This window comes from Podarcis liolepis (assembly GCF_965112155.1).
Source record: "Podarcis liolepis genome assembly, chromosome: 3".
NCBI lineage: Eukaryota > Metazoa > Chordata > Lepidosauria > Squamata > Lacertidae > Podarcis > Podarcis liolepis.
In genome coordinates, this window is record NC_139557.1 from 106,127,669 (window position 1) to 106,145,263 (window position 17,595).

The following is a 17,595-nucleotide window of genomic DNA, read 5'->3' on the forward strand; positions in this document are numbered from 1 at the left end:
GGGGGGGGTTCCAGGAAAAATGACGCCCCCCCCAACCTGCCGTTGAACTGAAAGTGTTTTGATAACGTGCAATTTTGGCTTTGGGCACGATCCCCAGAACGTCACCCCAGCGTCAGTTGCGGGCTTATTGTACGTTAGAACTGTTTTGGCTCCAGCTGCGCCTGAACACTTCAGTGGAAAGGCAGGCTATAAAAAGCAGTAAATACTGGAATAAACTTATGCAAAGCAGGAGTTGGGAAAAGGTCTCCACTTTAGCAATAAACTGTTCCAGCATCCCGTTCCCTACCTCTCTTCAACCTGCTGGATTACCGCCTTCAAAGCATTTTCAACCCACAGCGCCCAATTATTCAGAAGACAAAAGCAGGCGATGAACCTGCAATATTCTCTCCAAAATGGATTGGTCCAGTAAAGTCAACATATCACTTATTTGGTGCCTTTTACTCCCTGGACTGACGTGGCGCCATCGCTATGCCAACATAAATTTTAATGAGCCGCCGTAGAAATCCTTTGAAAATATGACACCCAGACCCTCTTCGGCAGTGACATTAACCAAGTCACACTCCTGTTGTGCTTCGCAACCGCCAGCCTCCAGACGCGGCAGAAAAAGCAGCGCATCACGGGAAACAGACAGCTCTCTATGAAACAGCCTTTTTTAGAGGGATACACCAAATTCCCTCAGGAGAAACTGATAAAATTATGGGGAGTGGAGAAAACAAGTAAGCTCATCTTCTGCACCAACAGCCCATGAACGGCTCGATGAAGTTAATTATATTTTTATTAGCTAGCTGAAAAGACAGCACCCTTACCAGAGTTGTGACAGTACTGTGGAGTTTCGCAGGCAGAGATGCCAGTTCTTGATCTGGATGCGGCACCTATTGCTTTAACAGCCCCGGGGCAGCAAAACATTATTTGGCTGTGGTGTCCCAGCTGCCCCACTGCAATTTTCTCCTCCAGGTTTGAAGTAGCAATGGGATTCTGCTTTCTGCAGCAGGCAGATGGGCAACATTTAGGCTCATACCCAACAAAGTTGTCCTGTAAGCACAAGGAGTTCAACCTGTGCTTCTTCTCATCTCCCTATGTACACACCCCAAATCTGTTCTAGGGTTCCCACCAACCTTAGAGAGCAGATTTGGGGGCGGGAAGAGGAATCCCATTGTGCAGACAGCAGTCTTTGCACTAATAGGACGACTTTGTCAGATACAAGCCAGAGAATGGACTGCAGCAGCAGCAGGGCAGGAGCTGTCATTCCAGACACCATGTGGGAATTCACAAACCAGCCAGGCTCCTTCAGACACCTCTCGCTTTTCACTTCCCTAACATACTGGTTTCCAATGAGCATGTGGAAGATTTTATAAAGCTTGCTCACTTTTTATAAAATATTGTGGTGTTATGTTGCTTGCTTCTGAATCCAATTTCATTCAAGAATGCACCACTGAACAGGATAGAATTTGGGGAGCATTCCCTTGAAGTTGAGAGGGTTCCTTTCAAAGACACACACACAAACACCTAGCTGATTTGATTCCAGCTGCACTGGGGCTTTTGTGGAAAGGCTCTCTCTCAAAAGGCTTTGGAGAGATAAAAATAGAAATAAGCAACCCATAATAGAAGAGGCATTTTGAAAGGCTTATATAGCACTGTCTGGAAAGCCAGCGAGAGCTTCAGGTAAAAGGTGAAGTAGCAGCACAATATATTAACAGAGGGTGGGGAGGGGAGAGAGAAGAGAAGCAGAGAAAGTTGGAAACAGATGAGAGAGAACTGATGAAGGAAAGAGCAGGTGTCTCTTGGATGGGACACTTACGGCGAGTGAAACCTGGCTTCAGGACGATGAACAAAGAGTAATGACACACAGCAAAATGGAGAGAACTGCAGGGAGGTGTCCGAGTAGGGAATACAGTGAGGATTTGCATCCGTGTCTGCTTTAATGTTTAAATTACTGATCACATTGATGGCATTTTACAGAATACAGTGGTACCTCGGGTTAAGTACTTAATTCATTCCGGAGGTCCGTTCTTAACCTGAAACTGTTCTTAACCTGAAGCACCACTTTAGCTAATGGGGCCTCCTGCTGCTGCCGCGCCACCGGAGCACGATTTCTGTTCTCATCCTGAAGCAAAGTTCTTAACCTGAAGCACTATTTCTGGGTTAGTGGAGTCTGTAACCTGAAGCGTATGTAACCTGAAGCGTATGTAACCCAAGGTACCACTGTACACTGAAGTGTGAGAGACTGGGAACACAAACGGGGACCAAAGAGTCACATAAATGGCTCCCAGAGAGGCTTAGGAAGAAGGAAGTAAATTAACCACAGAAAGGTTATAAAAATGCATCGAGAGCAAGGTAGCAGCTCCAGTGGTGCAGACCGTAAAGCAGACACTTAAGGCTGTTAGTTCTTCAGGTAAGTCCATGCTACCACCCACCCTCCCAGAGGGAGCCCTCTGGTTAAACTCCAATTCCTTCTTTCCAGGATGAATGCATTCTGCTCCAATAGCTCTCCAGAGGCAGCTCAGAAATCTCTATGCCCTTCACCAAGCAGGAAAGGGCTTACTGCATGAGCCCATGCGCAAGTTCGGTAATTGCTAACTTGAGAGCTCACTCTCAAGTAAGGAAGCGCAGGTTTGCAGACTTCACCTGAGCCCAGGGGAATGCAGTTCTCTTTGGGGGAATGCACAACAGGGAAACACATTTACCCGTGCTTGTTTGGACGCTGCCTCTTCTCTGCTTTTGGGACATTTACTGCCCTTTTCCCCGTAGTCATCTGCTGATAAGCCTTGGTCCCAACTCGATTTCTCAACTGCAGCAGCTCCTCAAAAGACATCGAAGACCATTCTGGGGGAAAGATAAAAACGAGACACCAGCAAACAAATGTCAGTCTTTGGATTATTCAAACTCATCCCCACCTGCCTGCCCAACCTGCTTCATGTTGAATGCTACTGTCTTTTTTGCACTCAGATTGCAAGGGCAGCTGCAGGTAAACACCTTGCGATTCATGCAAGTGCCACCACAAAAGCCCTGCACACCCACCCAGTGCTCAATCTCACAGCCCCTTCAAAGACACACTAAACTGCCCTGCCAATGGTGCTATCCCCATGTGGCTGGGTTGAGTATTCAGGGCTTATCATGAGAACCTTTTCAACCCAAACAGCATCCCACCAGGCACACAGATCAATGGGAAGAGGCCTACTGGACAGCACTACTGGAAGCTTCTCCCTGGGAGTGTCTGAAGGAATCCCATGTGTACTGGAGTTGCGTGGAAGGACTACAAACTTGGCATCCTACGTTAAGTAACCACACACTGTGCTAGTCCTGAATTATGACACAGACTGGGTCACAGCTCTATCTGTGAAATTAGGATCCAAACAAACAAAAACAAAATGGTCACTCAACTAGTGGTTTCAGCGTTTGGTGCACACAAGCCAAAACTGCCAACTAATATACAAATGCAAATTAGCTGATTTTTAACATCTTCCATTCACATGTTAAAGAAGGCAGAAGGTTGAAAGTTTGTCTGCATTCTAACTTCCTTTAGTATTTCTGAAAAATGACCAGAGTAGTAATTCTAGATTCACGACTTAGAATTAAGAGCACTTTCATATCAGAGGTGTAAATCAGTCTCAGCTTGTATCTTCGGCCTTTTAATGTAATTTTTTTTTAAGCAGCTGTTCTCGGAGCTCAAGTGCAGCTTCAAAATTGAACTCTTCCACCCTGCATTCACATGTAACACACAGAATGAGAGATGCTTAGCATTGATTAGGAAATAGACTAGAAATGCCCACTCTCTCCCCCACTGCCCAAAAATAAGGAATTCGGAATACATTCAGAGCTCCTTGCATGTCCGTTATACGACAAGTACTTGACTCTCCGCTTGTCTTAGAAAGGAAGACTTCTGAAGTCAAGCCATTCCTATAGCACAAATCTTTCCTTAGGCTTTCTCTCTCTCAAGGGGCTTCTCAGTCCTGGTTGCTGACACTGCTAAAGAGCTTTCTGCATTACAGACACTGCCCTAAGGATTAAGGGAAAGCCCTTCCAACTCCCATCTCTTTTATGACCTGGGGACAGAACACAACTGTTTGCGCATGGCACATTTCATCAACATGTTGCGGCAGGCAGTCACATTTTACAAAGGTTCCAAAAGACATGGTGTTGATTGATATATCATACACAGTGCAGATTAAATATAAATAAGTAAAACCCAATTTCTAGCACAAAGTGCTTGCAATTTAAATTTTGACGGCTGAGGTGACATCAGAGGAAGGGAAAAAAATAGGAGATGAAAGCATAGCAGGGAGTGATTTTATCTTCCTAAATACATAAAAATGTAAGGCTGTCATTGGGCAGCCCCCATTGGAGGAATTGTAGTGCCTCATAACAATTTGGATTTGCATGGAGTCCTCATGGGGGTGGTAGGAAGGGGGCATTATTGGTTTGTTCTTGTTTTTATTATGTATTTTGTGTTTTTTATCTCGTATTTTTATGTTGTGAACCACCCTGAGGCCTATGGATGAAGGGCAGTATACAAATGTAATAATGATGAGAAGCAAAAGTGAAGGCAGGTTGTACAACAGCATGGGAAGAAGAAAGGAGAATCTCTGAGAGGGGAGGAGTGGTTTTAAAACAACACCAGAAGCTGGAGTAAAGAAGAAATGGTGGGAACAAAGAGGAAAATGGCAGCTTTTTTTAAAATGGCGGAGGTTTGAGGAAACTTTTACGATCATTTGAGTACATCAGGAAAGGAGGAATATTGAAAAGGAAAATTTGGTTGATTTAAACTTCCATTCCTCGGCTAGCTTATGTAAGATAAAGGATGTGCAACCTATGACTCCATAGTATTTCCCCACAATCCTGGTACCTCCACTCTTGGTACAATACGTTGTCTTCTACATGAAGTTCCAGAGTCATTGTAGTAATTCGGAACAGAGTCTTTATTAAGAAGCAACATCCATCAACAGAACCCTACCGTGCTCTAACTGAAGAAGCTAACTGACAGCCTTGCTCTTTAAATTCTGTTTATTTTAAAGAGACAGCAGAATGGATCCACATAGGGGTTTGTGTGCAAGCGAGAGGGGGAGGCGTGGAAATGGGGTGGCGTGCAAGGGAGAGTTGAGGAAAGTAAGCAGACGGGTGGGGGGGGAAGGATGAGAGAAAGGAGAGAGCAGAAGGCATGGGAACGAGGTTGAAGCTGAAGGCAGGGGCATGAAAGGGTTTGATGAATAGGACGTGAGGTGATGCTGGCTTCATAATTCGGCATAAAGTGAAAAGGATGCTTAGTAGTTGCAATGTGTGGGAGGAAGAAGATGCAGGTGGTTACCATGGAGGAGTTTTGTGTGCAAAGGAGGTTGCACAAAAGGAGGAGGAGGCATGGACATGGGGGGTGGGTGAAAACAGGGATGCAAAGATGGACCAACAAACAGAAGAGAGAAACGGCATGAGAAATGGGGCTGGGAAGGTGAAAAGCAAGCTTAGTCCTTCCACGGGGTGTGACGGGGAAGCTCCAGGAGGTTAATGGGGAGGAATGGCAGGGGAGGTTGGCAAGTGGAGCAAACTAGTAGGAACATAAAAAGGTAAAGGTAAAGGACCCCCCCCCCCGACAGTTAAGTCCAGTCATGAACGACTCTGGAGTTGCAGCATTCATCTCGCTTTACTGGCCGAGGGAGCCGGCGTTTGTCCACAGTTTTTCCGGGTCATGTGGCCAGCTGGTGAAACCAGAGCAGCGCACGGAAATGCCGTTCACCTTCCCACCAGAGTGGTACCTATTTATCTAATTGCACTTTGACGTGCTTTCGAACTGCTAGGTTGGCAGGAGCAGAGACCGAGCAACGGGAGCTCACCCCGTCGCGGGGATTCGAACCACCGACCTTCCGATCGGCAAGCCCTAGGCTCAGTGGTTTAGACCACAGCGCCAACCCGCGTCCCTTGTAGGAACATAGTCTGCCTTAAAACCAGCTGTCTGTCTAGCTCAATATGATTTACTCTGGTTGACAGCAGCTCTCTAGGATCTCAGAAAGAAGTCTTCAACCTCTGCTATTAGGTGGAAGTGTCTGGGATTGAACCTGAGATCTTCTGAAAGAACAGGAGGTTCCTATCACTGAGATATGGTCTGCCTTTAAAGCTGGTTTGGCCACCTCCAGGCACAATTGCAGCATCTTGGACCCCTCATGCGTCCTGCCCAAGGGCAGAGTGGGATTCAAACCCACACCTCCAGGAAGAGACTGTATCCTTATTGCAGAGCTATAGACAACCCAACCGTCCTGACCATAGCGATCAACCTTCCCTTTTTTTGCGGGAAATTCCCTTAGTCCAGCGCCGTTTCCTGCTGCTATCCTGGATCGTTAGATATCCCGTAGACTGTCCCCGGGACAGGTGAGGCTGCTGATCCCTTATTTTCAAATCCGAAAGTTGACAGTACCATTTTGCACAGGTAAAGTTGTGTGTACTTTGTGATTACGTGGAAGGTTCAATGGAAATGGTAAAATTTGAGGAGGGATTTTAAGGAGAAAAGAATTTGACTGATGGCTACATTTTTAATCAGGGCCTACACCATCTTTTCTCGCTTTGTCTACATTCTAACATTCAGGCATTTTCCCGTCACAACGCTTTACTGACATCACCTCTCTCTCTTTCTCTGTTCTGGCATGCCAAACATGTAATCCCTCAATTAGTCATTCCTTATGGCAAAAGTCTACAACTGTAATAGTTTTTCCTCCCTGATGAGCTCTGGACAGACCCGCAAAGAGACTGCAACCTCAAAAGCCTCTGCAAACGCAGGCCAAATGATGCGTTCCACCTCAGACATCAACACACGATTTGTCATATTGGATCAAACCACTGGTCCATCAAACCAGCTACCCTGCCCTGGGCAAGAACCAGCACCTTCTACACCAAAATACAAGGGGTCAGGGAGGGAGGGAAGGAAAGGAGAGGAGAGAGGGGAAACCTTTAACAATATGGGCCACTCACTGTATACATATCCCTTCTTGACACACAGTTAACTGACGGAAAAGCAGGACTGAACCAACATGATCTAAGCTCCATTGCCAAACAAAATGTTAAATCTGTATTTTTTAAAGTGACTAGAACTACAATAAATTCCACAGGTCAGCTGCTTATTTCATCCCAAAAAACTCCACTTTTCATACCTTGTTCTAAATTTATCAGCCAACCTCAATGAAATGCTCCCTTAGTTTCTGTCGCCCCCCCCCCCCACTTTCCCAGTTATTCACATGGAGTTTTCGCAAACGCCAATTACAGAAAGTACTGCGGAAGCCAGTGACAAAATAAAAGAGCCTGCTGTTTAAAACGCAATCGCTTTAACAAGGTTGTTTCAGATACATAAAGGCCTACAAATTGGTTTGGGTCCTTTCATACCTAGACAGCCAAAGGCAAAGTATGACGACCGCAAAAGGAGCAACAATTATGAACTGTACGAAGCTCACTTTGTTTAGAAGTAAGAGTTAAAATGAATGAAAAGAGGTGTTCCAGTTGCTCTTCATTTTTAAAAATTCTTTTGCGGGAGAAAGACAGAAGAACCCTAGCTGTACGAGGATACAGCTCCTTGTGCATATAGCGAAACAGAGAAGTCAACATGAAAAAAGCCACTATCCTACATTATGTGTCGGACCTCACTGCAAAATCTTTATAATTGCATTTACTTACTTATAGTTGCAGGGCAACTCACAACAAGGAATAAAAATGCATGCATTTTTTGTATTCTTATTTGTAGCTCATTTCCCCCCAAAAGAGATGAGGAAAGGATACGTATTTTTATTCTCACGCCGACTCTAGATGAAATATAGCCAGGAACAGCTAGGGTGGTGGGTAGATTGAGGCTTGAACTGGAGTAGCATATAGTCGTGCCTTGGTTGTCAAACTTAATCTGTTCTGGGAGTCTGTTCGACTCCCGGAACCGTTCAAAAACCAAGGTGCAACTTCCAATTGGCTGCAGGGGCTTCCTGCACTCAATCGGAAGCCGCGGAGAACGTTCAGCTTCCAAAAAACATTTGCAAACCGCAACACTCAATTCTGGGTTTGTGGCGTTCGGGAGCTGATTTGTTTGGGAGCCAAGCCGTTCGACAACCAAGGTACTACTGTAGTTCCAAACTTCTGCTCCGTCATGTAAGTATCTTTGATTGGAAGCTGGACCAGTCAATCTTCTTCATCCTACCTTAACCAACGAGATTATTTCAAGGCTAGACACTAGGCTGCTTACCCCACAGACTTGCCTCCTTTAAGGAAGAATGAGAGAGAAATGTAATAGATACACATGGAGGTTTGGCAGGGGGGATAACTTGATCCTTAGCAAGTTGGTGCACCTATTTTTTCAACAGAATGTTGTCCATGCTTTGTTAAGACATGCTTTGATAAAGTGAGTTGACGTGGTTTTCCATAGTACCATGCAGACTTTTGGCCACTGCGCAAAGATTGAGAAGTTGTACATGAAACAGGAAGTTTTAACATGAATGACGACAGTGGTAAAAATGAGAACTCTGCTCCAAAATGTTTGGATAAATGGGCATGCTTATGAAACGCTGAAAAAGGTACCCTGTTGTGCACTATGCCGCCATCATTTTCCATCTCCTTATCTGAAAATGCTTCAAATGGTAGAACTCTTATATGCATGCTTTGAAGTAGCTTCCTTTAATGTTTGTGCCTACCTTGATGTGGTAGCCATTCCTTGCCTCTTCCCTGAAAAGAGAGGAAATGGACTGACTTGATTTATTATAGAACATTTCTGGATTATGGATTTGCCGTTAACACTCCAGCTAATGCACTCAAAATATGTGTGGGGTGACTTAACAGCCATGTAACGACTGTGGTGTGAAATAAGCGTCAGCCTTGCTGTTGCTGGCACCTGTCTGTCTCAGGAGACTATGGAGGTGTGCATGTTTGGGGGTCAAACCATTGGAGAGTTACAGCGCCTGATAGTAGAGACTTGATATGGGACAGACATGTTTTGTTGCAGCTGGGGCAGATGAAGGCATCCGCTTCTGCTGCTGCAAATGTGCCAAGGCATCTTTTCTCTGCATTCCTCCCAGCAGTCCTTTCTCCTGGGCTCACTGCTGTGGACGCATGACCTGTCCGTCTGTCTCCAGGCACTACGGTTGCCCGCAAGGGATTTCCACACAGCAGGGTTGATACTGCTAGCCTTCGTTTGTCGTTTGCAGACATCTTTGCTCATAGCAACTAAGCAAACTAGGTGAGCAGTACAGTAAATGATAATGTTGGCAGATCCAGAACCACACACAATGGTAAGAAGAATCTAAAATGCTCGAAAGTTAACAGATGCTAAATTATCTGTGACAGTTCTTGGGGGGTGGGAATTAGAGATCTACAGCGGTCTGGTCAATAAAACTCTCTTTGATAGAAGTCACAAAAAGACAAAGAATTGTACGAATGCACAAGACAGGGAATGAAAAATAAAAATGGAAAACCTATGCCATTATACAAATAAATGGCACATTCCTCAGGCTGATCTCCGGTTCAATTCTCTCTGTTTAAAACTAATTAAAGGGAGAAAGACAAATGACGACAGGCATGTGGGAAGAGATTAGAGGTGTTTAGCTTAGCTTTTCCTTCCGATAGATGGGAAGGAAAAGAGGGCAAGTCAAGCACTCTGATTTAACATCAAAATATTAAGAAATGTTCAGAGAAAACAAAATGGAAAATTAAAACTTGAAACCACCCCCCTACATGTTACACAACGTACCATAAAATATTCCCCAGAAAAGCTGTTCTTCTGCCCCTGCGGTAGCCCTGATCACAGTCACCCCCCCCCCAAGTCAGCTACCCACAATATGAAGCAAGCACTACCAAATGAACAGCCCCTCTTCATCACCACCACCTGCTGCCTTGTTTTTGAAGACAGGGTCACCCAGAGAGGCAGCTTTGATGCAGGTCTTTGCAAACAGGCAGATTGATATCCCAAGACTTTTTAAAGGGATTAGTACTGGCACTCTTAACTGTACCTGAAATATTTCTGACTCAGCTGGTGCCATTGCAGAAGTCGTCCAACATGCACATCTTAGAAATACTTCTGAAGTCTAAAACCAATCACAAGGCTCGAGCTGGCCCTCCATTCAACAGAGGTCAGAATCTGTGTGGTGCAACAGTTAAGAGTGTTGGGACTAGGGCCTGGGAGACGAGGGTTCAAATCCCCACTAGGCCATGAAGCTCACTGAATGACCTTGGGCTAGTCACTGTCTCTCAGCCTAATGTACCTCACAGGGTTGCTGTGTGGATGAAATGGGAGAACCTCGAGGTCTTTGGAGGAAAGGCAGTACAGTGGTACCTCGGGTTAAGTACTTAATTTGTTCCGGAGGTCCGTTCTTAACCTGAAACTGTTCTTAACCTGAAGCACCACTTTAGCTAATGGGGCCTCCTGCTGCTGCCGCGCCGCCGGAGCACGATTTCTGTTCTCATCCTGAAGCAAAGTTCTTAACCTGAAGCACTATTTCTGGGTTAGCGGAGTCTGTAACCTGAAGCATATGCAACCTGAGGTACCACTGTATAGAAATGTTAAGAAGTAAATAAAATAAATAAAACCCATTTTAAATGTTGACAGGAATGCCACGTGTCATGCTTCCAGAAAGAAGACGTTCATCTCCCTGGCAAGGTTCGGAAGGAACCTGGGAGAAACAACTGCACAACAATGTGCTGTTTTCTCCATGCAGTTTCCTGCTTTTAAAAAAAGCATGAAGTCCACTACATAAGATATGCAGCGCAAGCGTTTTCACTTATCCACGAATCAGGAAGTCTATAGGCACCACTTTTTCTCAGACAGAAGCCATGTTTGAAGCAGCCCTGGGGCTCAAAGGAAAGGGCACTAGTCTCCGTGTATTCTCGGGCTGACCTGCTCCAGCAATTTCTAATGCATAGCACAGTTTTGTGGAAGCTATTAGGTTGCAGTCAGCTGTGACTTATTTTCTATTTAATGCATTGTATATCAAAAGAATGTAAACCACCTCGTCTGCTTCATGCTTTTATTCTCCCTTTTTTCCATTTCCTCCTTATCAGAGGCTTTCTCCCATTCTATTTGCGGTACATCTTCGTCCTCCTCTGCTTCACCCGCTCCTCCTTCTTTCTGATCTTTACTTTGCTCTCTTGCTTCATGCGTCCGCCTTTGATCCCGCAAGTTGCCAAAACCGGCTTTCCTCAGGTTGGTATCTTGCAGTGGGTTTGGACTGCTATAGCCTCGATCAGCCCCAGCTGGCTAGGGCTGATGGGAGGTGTAATCCAAAACAGCTGGAGAATACCAGGTTAGGGTCAGCTGCCATACACCCTCAAAGCTCTTCTCTCTCATCAATCATTGATCTGTTTCCTTTCATGGTTTGAGGTCTTCTCCTAGCATTGAACACAGCAGCCGGCTTTTGAGATGACACACACAGTGCCCATGTAGAAGAACTGAGTGAATCACAACTGTCCAGAGCCTTTGAAGGGCAAGACAAGATGCCTAAGAAGGAGCTGTCGGGAAGTGGCGGTTTTCTTGACACATGCTATTCCCCCCCCCCACCCAATATGATCAGAACATTACAAGTTGAAGGCTCAGTTCAAGCTTCCTCCCTGCTCATTGGTAAAAGGGAAAAGGACAAGATGACTATTTGAAGCAACAACAAAAAAGGAAGCAATTGGAGTGGAGTATCTTGCTTAATCACTTCAAATTCTGACCTTCGCTAAAGGTTGCTTGACGTGTAATATAGATTTGATAAATACAACCACCCATCAGTAAAATAAGAGGTTCATGCAGTGAATATAAGGAGGGTCTTCCTGAATCAAACCAAAGGTCTATCCAGACCATCATTCAGTTGAATGAGAAGCCCATAAGCAGGATGACGGGGAAACAGGAGTTTCCCATTGGTAGTCTCCAGCAACTGGCATTCAGTGGTGTACTGATTTGCTTCTATGTTATCATTTAATGTGTTATGTTATGTTATTAGAATCAGAGAATTGTAGAGTTGAAAGGGAACCGAAGGGTCATTGCAGCCCAACTCCTTGCAATGCAGGAATATCAACTAAAGCATCCATGACTGATGGCCATTTAACCTCTGCTCAAAAACCTCCATGAAGGAGAGTCTACCCTTTCCTGAGGAAATCTGTTCCACTGTCAAACAGCTCTTACTACTGTCAGAATGTTCTTCCTATTGTTTAGTCAGAATCTCATTTCTTGTCGTTTGAGTCCATTGGTTCAGGTCTTACCCTCTGGAGCAGCAGAAAATGAGCTTGTTCCATCTTCCATGTGATAGCCCTTTAGATCTTTGAGAACAGCTATCAAAGCAACTTTCAGTCTCCTTTCCTCTAGGCTAAACATACCAAGCTCTCTCCACCGTTCCTCATAAGGCTTGGTTTCCAGGCCCTTTTAGCATCTCAGTCACTCTGATCTGCTCACATTCCAGCTTGTCAATAGCCTTCTTAAACTGTGGCGCCCAGAACCGAACATAGCACTCCAGGTGGGATCTGACCAAGGCAGAATAGAGCAGTACTATTACGTCCCTTGATCTGGACACTATACTTCTGTTAATGCAGCCTAGAATAGCATTCACTTTTTTCCTGATGCTATATCACACACTGTTGACTCATGTCCTTTATTTAAAGGCTTGATATACCACTTAAATATCAAAACTTCCAAGCAGTTTACACAAAATATAAATTAAAAACACCAATAAAATCACGTGTTAAAAATAAGTTGACCGAATTTTTACCAAAATTTAGGTAAAGGTTTCTTCATTTTTAATCAAAAATTAAAAATGTATAATGCTGCAAGTTATATAGCCTTCATGACTATTATTTATTATGTTTCTTACCTGCCCTTTACCACAAGGTCCAATGACCGCTTACAATAAATAAAAGCACAATAAAATTAAAACTACTGTAGAAACAAAAGCTCATAATTTCAAAACAGAAATTTAATACAACTCCGGTAACCACGGGCAACAGTATCCTTCATGAAGTTCATCTAATTCCATTTTAAAGTGATCCACGCTGGAGGCCATCACAGCATATTGTAAATTCCATAGTTTGGGGGTAGAAGGTCAGCCTGCTCTTTGATGCAAGAAAGGCCAAGACCACAAATATCAAAACCAGGTTCTACCCAAGGGTAATGGGAAAGCCCAGCACAGCACAGATTGGATGCCATACATGTTCAGCCAGAGTGAAAGTCAGGCTCACAGCTGGGTCTGCCTGAAATACAGGTACTGAAATCTAAAGTGCCAAACTGTCTAGCAATGTACTACAGTGGTACCTCGGGTTAAGAACTTAATTTGTTCTGGAGGTCCGTTCTTAACCTGAGGTACCACTTTAGCTAATGGGACCTCCTGCTGCTGCCACCGCACGATTTCTGTTCTCATCCTGAAGCAAAGTTCTGAACCCGAGGTACTATTTCTGGGTTAGCGGAGTCTGCAACCTGAAGCGTCTGTAACCTGAAGCATCTGTAACCCGAGGTACCACTGTATTGCTTAACATATTAAGGCTGGAATCCCAAGGATATGTTATTATTAGTGACTAAGTCCTATTCAAGTCAATAGGCCTGCTTACACGCTCACACTGTACGACTGCATAGCTAATAAAACCCAAGGATATTAAGGTATTTAACTGCTTTAACTACATGGATAAACACGCAAGGCACTTTGCTAAATAGCAAAAAAGATGTACCAACTGTTGCGTAATTCGGAGGAAGTCAATTTGTCTAATGACAACATTCGCCAACGGAAATCTACTTTTCTCCAGAAAAGCCAATTAAAATTTGATTATTCAAACCAGGGCTTTTATCTCATTAGCATATATTTTTAAGTGTTAATTTAAACCATCCACCCCATTTACTGCCTGCAAAGTTCTGAGCAGAAAACACTAGATACTGTCTGCCGAGTTCGGAAGAATGCGCTGTGTCAATTCCATTTCATTCACATTTGCAAAAGTTTCCCCATAGAAGCTGGGATAAGGGCGGGGAACCACGTCCCATTCAGCTCAAACCATGGCTGAGTAGCTTTCCAAAGCTTGTCTCAGTTGGCAGCTCCGTCTATTCCTCCTCACTGAAGTCTCTTTTTTGCAAATCACTGAGCTGAGTTCACTCCCGATAATTCATTTTTATTTGTATTATTAAGTCTCATCCCACGCCTTTCCCTCTCTTCCTCTCATCACCGGCATTTGCCTAATATAGACTGAAATCTCTCGGAAGTACAAGGCAGTATTAAAGCACTACATAACCACCATAAAATAAAACTGTGATAAAAACCTCCAGATTCTCTTTATAGCCCTCATGATAACGGAGGCCTTTCCTTGGGCTTTGAATTCTGGGAGAGTGTGTGTGTGTGTTAAAAATGCAGGCAACCCAAATTCAAAACACTACTGCATATGTCATCATTCCGCAGTCTTTTCTGTCTCTTTGCAATGCTTTCAACATATTTATGACTCTTGGTTCTCTGCTTCTACAACTATCCTTCATCCAAATAGCAACCCGTTGTCATACAAGCCAACTGTGTGTGACTAGGATGCTACAAGAAAGACAAGGAAACAGCAGGCTGGACACCTCGGCTGCCAGTCCATGCTTTTGATGGACCACCAAACCAGTCAAAATGCCAAGGAGACTGCTCTCACAAAGAGGACCACAGCTAGATTCTCCCATCTCTGCCGACACAGGGCGATAGCCAACGTTACTCATGATCAAGACTTCTGGAACTACGTGAAATTTCATTGTTTCACTTCTTCAGCTCCATCGCCGTCAACGGTCCGAAGTTCTCCTCCCACCCCTGACATCACAACCGCACCATTTCTCCTTTCTGTGTGCCCTGAATGCCTCAGGGTGCCTTTCCTCAGGAAAAACCCCTTAGCCCTCATTATTTAAATAAATAAATAAATAAAGAGTCCCTCCTGAAACAAAGCCAAATCAATCAACCTAAATGTGCATTCTTCCATTTTGCCCGTGACCCATTATCTCCCCCCAACACACACATATGATGCCCCCAGTTTTAGAAACTCAAATACAAAGGCTAGGCCCCAAATGGCCCCTTAAACCTGGGTTGCGGTTGCCACAAGAGAATGTCTGTTCGCCAAGGGATTGGACTAGATGACCCTCGGGGTCCCTTCCAACACTGCAATTCTTCAATTCTAGAATTCTATTATCTCAACTGCATTGTTTGAGTGCTGGTTGCAGTTACAAGAATTCACTTGTCCCAGTAGGGAAGGAGAAACACACACAAGAGAAATGGTATTAGTTATGGACTAAGGCTGTTTTTTTAGGGACGTGGGTGGTGCTGTGGGTTAAACCACAGAGCCTAGGGCTTGCCGATCAGAAGGTCGGCGGTTTGAATCCCCGCAACGGGGTGAGCTCCCGTTGCTCAGTCCCTGCTCCTGCCAAGCTAGCAGTTTGAAAGCACATCAAAGGGCAAGTAGATCAATGGGTACCGCTCCGGCGGGAAGGTAAACGGCGTTTCTGTGTGCTGCTCTGGTTCGCCAGGAGCGGCTTAGTCATGCTGGCCACATGACCCAGAAGCTGTACACCGGCTCCCTCGACCAATAAAGCGAGATGAGCGCCGCAACCCCAGTCGGCCACGACTGGACCTAATGCTCAGGGGTCCCTTTACTTTTAAGGCTGTTTTTAAACTGTGGTTACCAACCTGGCACCCAGAAATCTCCTCATAGTCACAACTGGACCCATGCCAGTAGCAAAACGTGCCTGGTGCCTAGCTAATTTCTAACACTGGCTGCCCCTCAACATAAAATCTAGATTTTAAGAGGACTTGTGTTTGTGCGCAAGCCACTACACACCCACTGATGGTGCTATGTAAATAAACTAGCCACACCAGAATGCCCAAGAAGTAGCCTCTTTCTCTGCTATATGGCCAACAAACTACATCTGTTTTTGGCTGCCTGTTCCTAAAAGATTAGAGAAGCAGCACTGGCTTTGCACATAAACCTTTCTTCATCCATCTTCCCACGTTTTTCCTGACCTGCATTTGATATTAAATTATATGCATTTAAAATTAATTTGTTCCCAATGATTTATTCCCTGCAAAAGAATAGCTGTATGTGGCTGTGTTTTGTGCCACCACCTAGCTACCTATTCTTGGTATGCCAATTGATTATGTTCTCACCACCTTCTGTTTTCATATTTGAATTTCATTAGTGCTCTTTGCTCCCTCTTCCAGATTCATTTATTATGCTAAATGAGACCTAATCCGCGTCCCTGGTGAACTCATTAGACACTTTCCCAATTAACCACGCTGCTATTTATAATTGTGCTTTGTTTGTGGTACATCAGCCATTTTTTAATTCATGTAAAAGCATCACTCTCAGTGTTGCCAATTCTCCACATTTTTCAAATTAAGATTCTTGAGATAACTGCATTTTCTCCCGGGCAGCAACTCTGTACCCATTTACTTCTGAGTAGACGTGTACTGGACTGCACTGTCAGAGATATGGTTCTTGGAAGCACATCAGTATAAAAACAATCTGTTTTAATTTGAATAAATTTCTAGCCTTCAGAAGATTAATAGAACAATGGTTGTCTGACTTTAGAAGAGTAAGAAAGTAAGACAACACCTACCACTACCAAATATAATTTAAATATGTTTAAGGTGCACAATTCTCAGTCGGTTCCATGATTTAGGAAGGAAGGAAGACAAGATTCTGATTGCTTGGATTTCACAACTTTCTGTGGCTTTGGAAGATATAATCAGTCTCAATTCTTAAGAGCAAATCTTGTTTTTCTGCATTGAAACAAGAATTCCAAAGCTAACTTAAAAGGCTGCCTTAGGAAATCTCACTCAATGATTTTATAAATATCATATCACGTTGCTTATTGCATTTAGGAAGCATATTTTCAAAACAGAAAAACATGTTTTGAGTGGCTCATTTGTTCTTTATTAGTGCTTCCGGCTGCTTCTTGCTGACAGTTCCACAATGCCCTTATAAGCTCTTTCTGTGGAGTAGACCAAACCGTAATTTTGGCTGAAGGCTTGAGCATACATTTAGAACTCTAGAGTACAGTCAATTCTCAACAGATATGACAAAGAGAGGAAATCTACAGAATTACCACGAGGCAAACTTGGCTTTCAAGTAGTAACTAAACTGATTTATTATAAAGATCAGTTGCTTACTGCAGCAGTCAACATGACTCACAAAAAATGCTCATTTTCAGTACCAACGTTTGTTTCCTAATCCTCTTTTACTCCTTGAGCTTCCTCTTTTTTGAATTTTGCTACACTTGCACCAACATTACATATTTCAGGTTTAAAACTAGTGGCAAACAATTTTAGAACCATTGCAGAGATCAAACAAGGAACAAATTAGCACTGTCATAACGTAATATTTTGAACTTTCAAAAAATCCACAACGTTCTTTGAGCTTCTTTAATCTGCTGTCAGGACAGCGTAAGGAAAACAGATCACCCAAACCTGAACTCAGCTGGTGAGGCCAACAAAGTACCTTTTTAGGAGACTACTCCCCTTCCTCCATGAGAAAATGCAAAACATCTAACCAGAAGACTAACCTGCATTACAAAGTGTTCTCATTAGACAACCGAGGCAATGGCACCGTTGACTGGGTGCAAACAGTGAGCTGCTATAGGGCAGCAGACAAGTGTGTCGTTTCCAGCGAGCAATTCTTACCTTGGTG

At 44.1% G+C, this 17,595-nt stretch overlaps 1 protein-coding gene across 2 annotated transcripts in view; it reads right to left on the bottom strand.

Annotated features, from left to right (window-relative positions):
• RRP36 (ribosomal RNA processing 36) overlaps positions 1 to 17,595 on the bottom strand; it is a 36,657-nt gene that overhangs the window by 13,107 nt on the left and 5,955 nt on the right. For both annotated transcript variants that reach the window (XM_083494721.1, XM_083494722.1), the window contains exon 3: positions 2,685 to 2,823. In XM_083494721.1, coding sequence (XP_083350847.1) covers positions 2,685 to 2,823 — 139 coding nt within the window. The remainder of the gene's footprint in view (positions 1 to 2,684; positions 2,824 to 17,595) is intronic.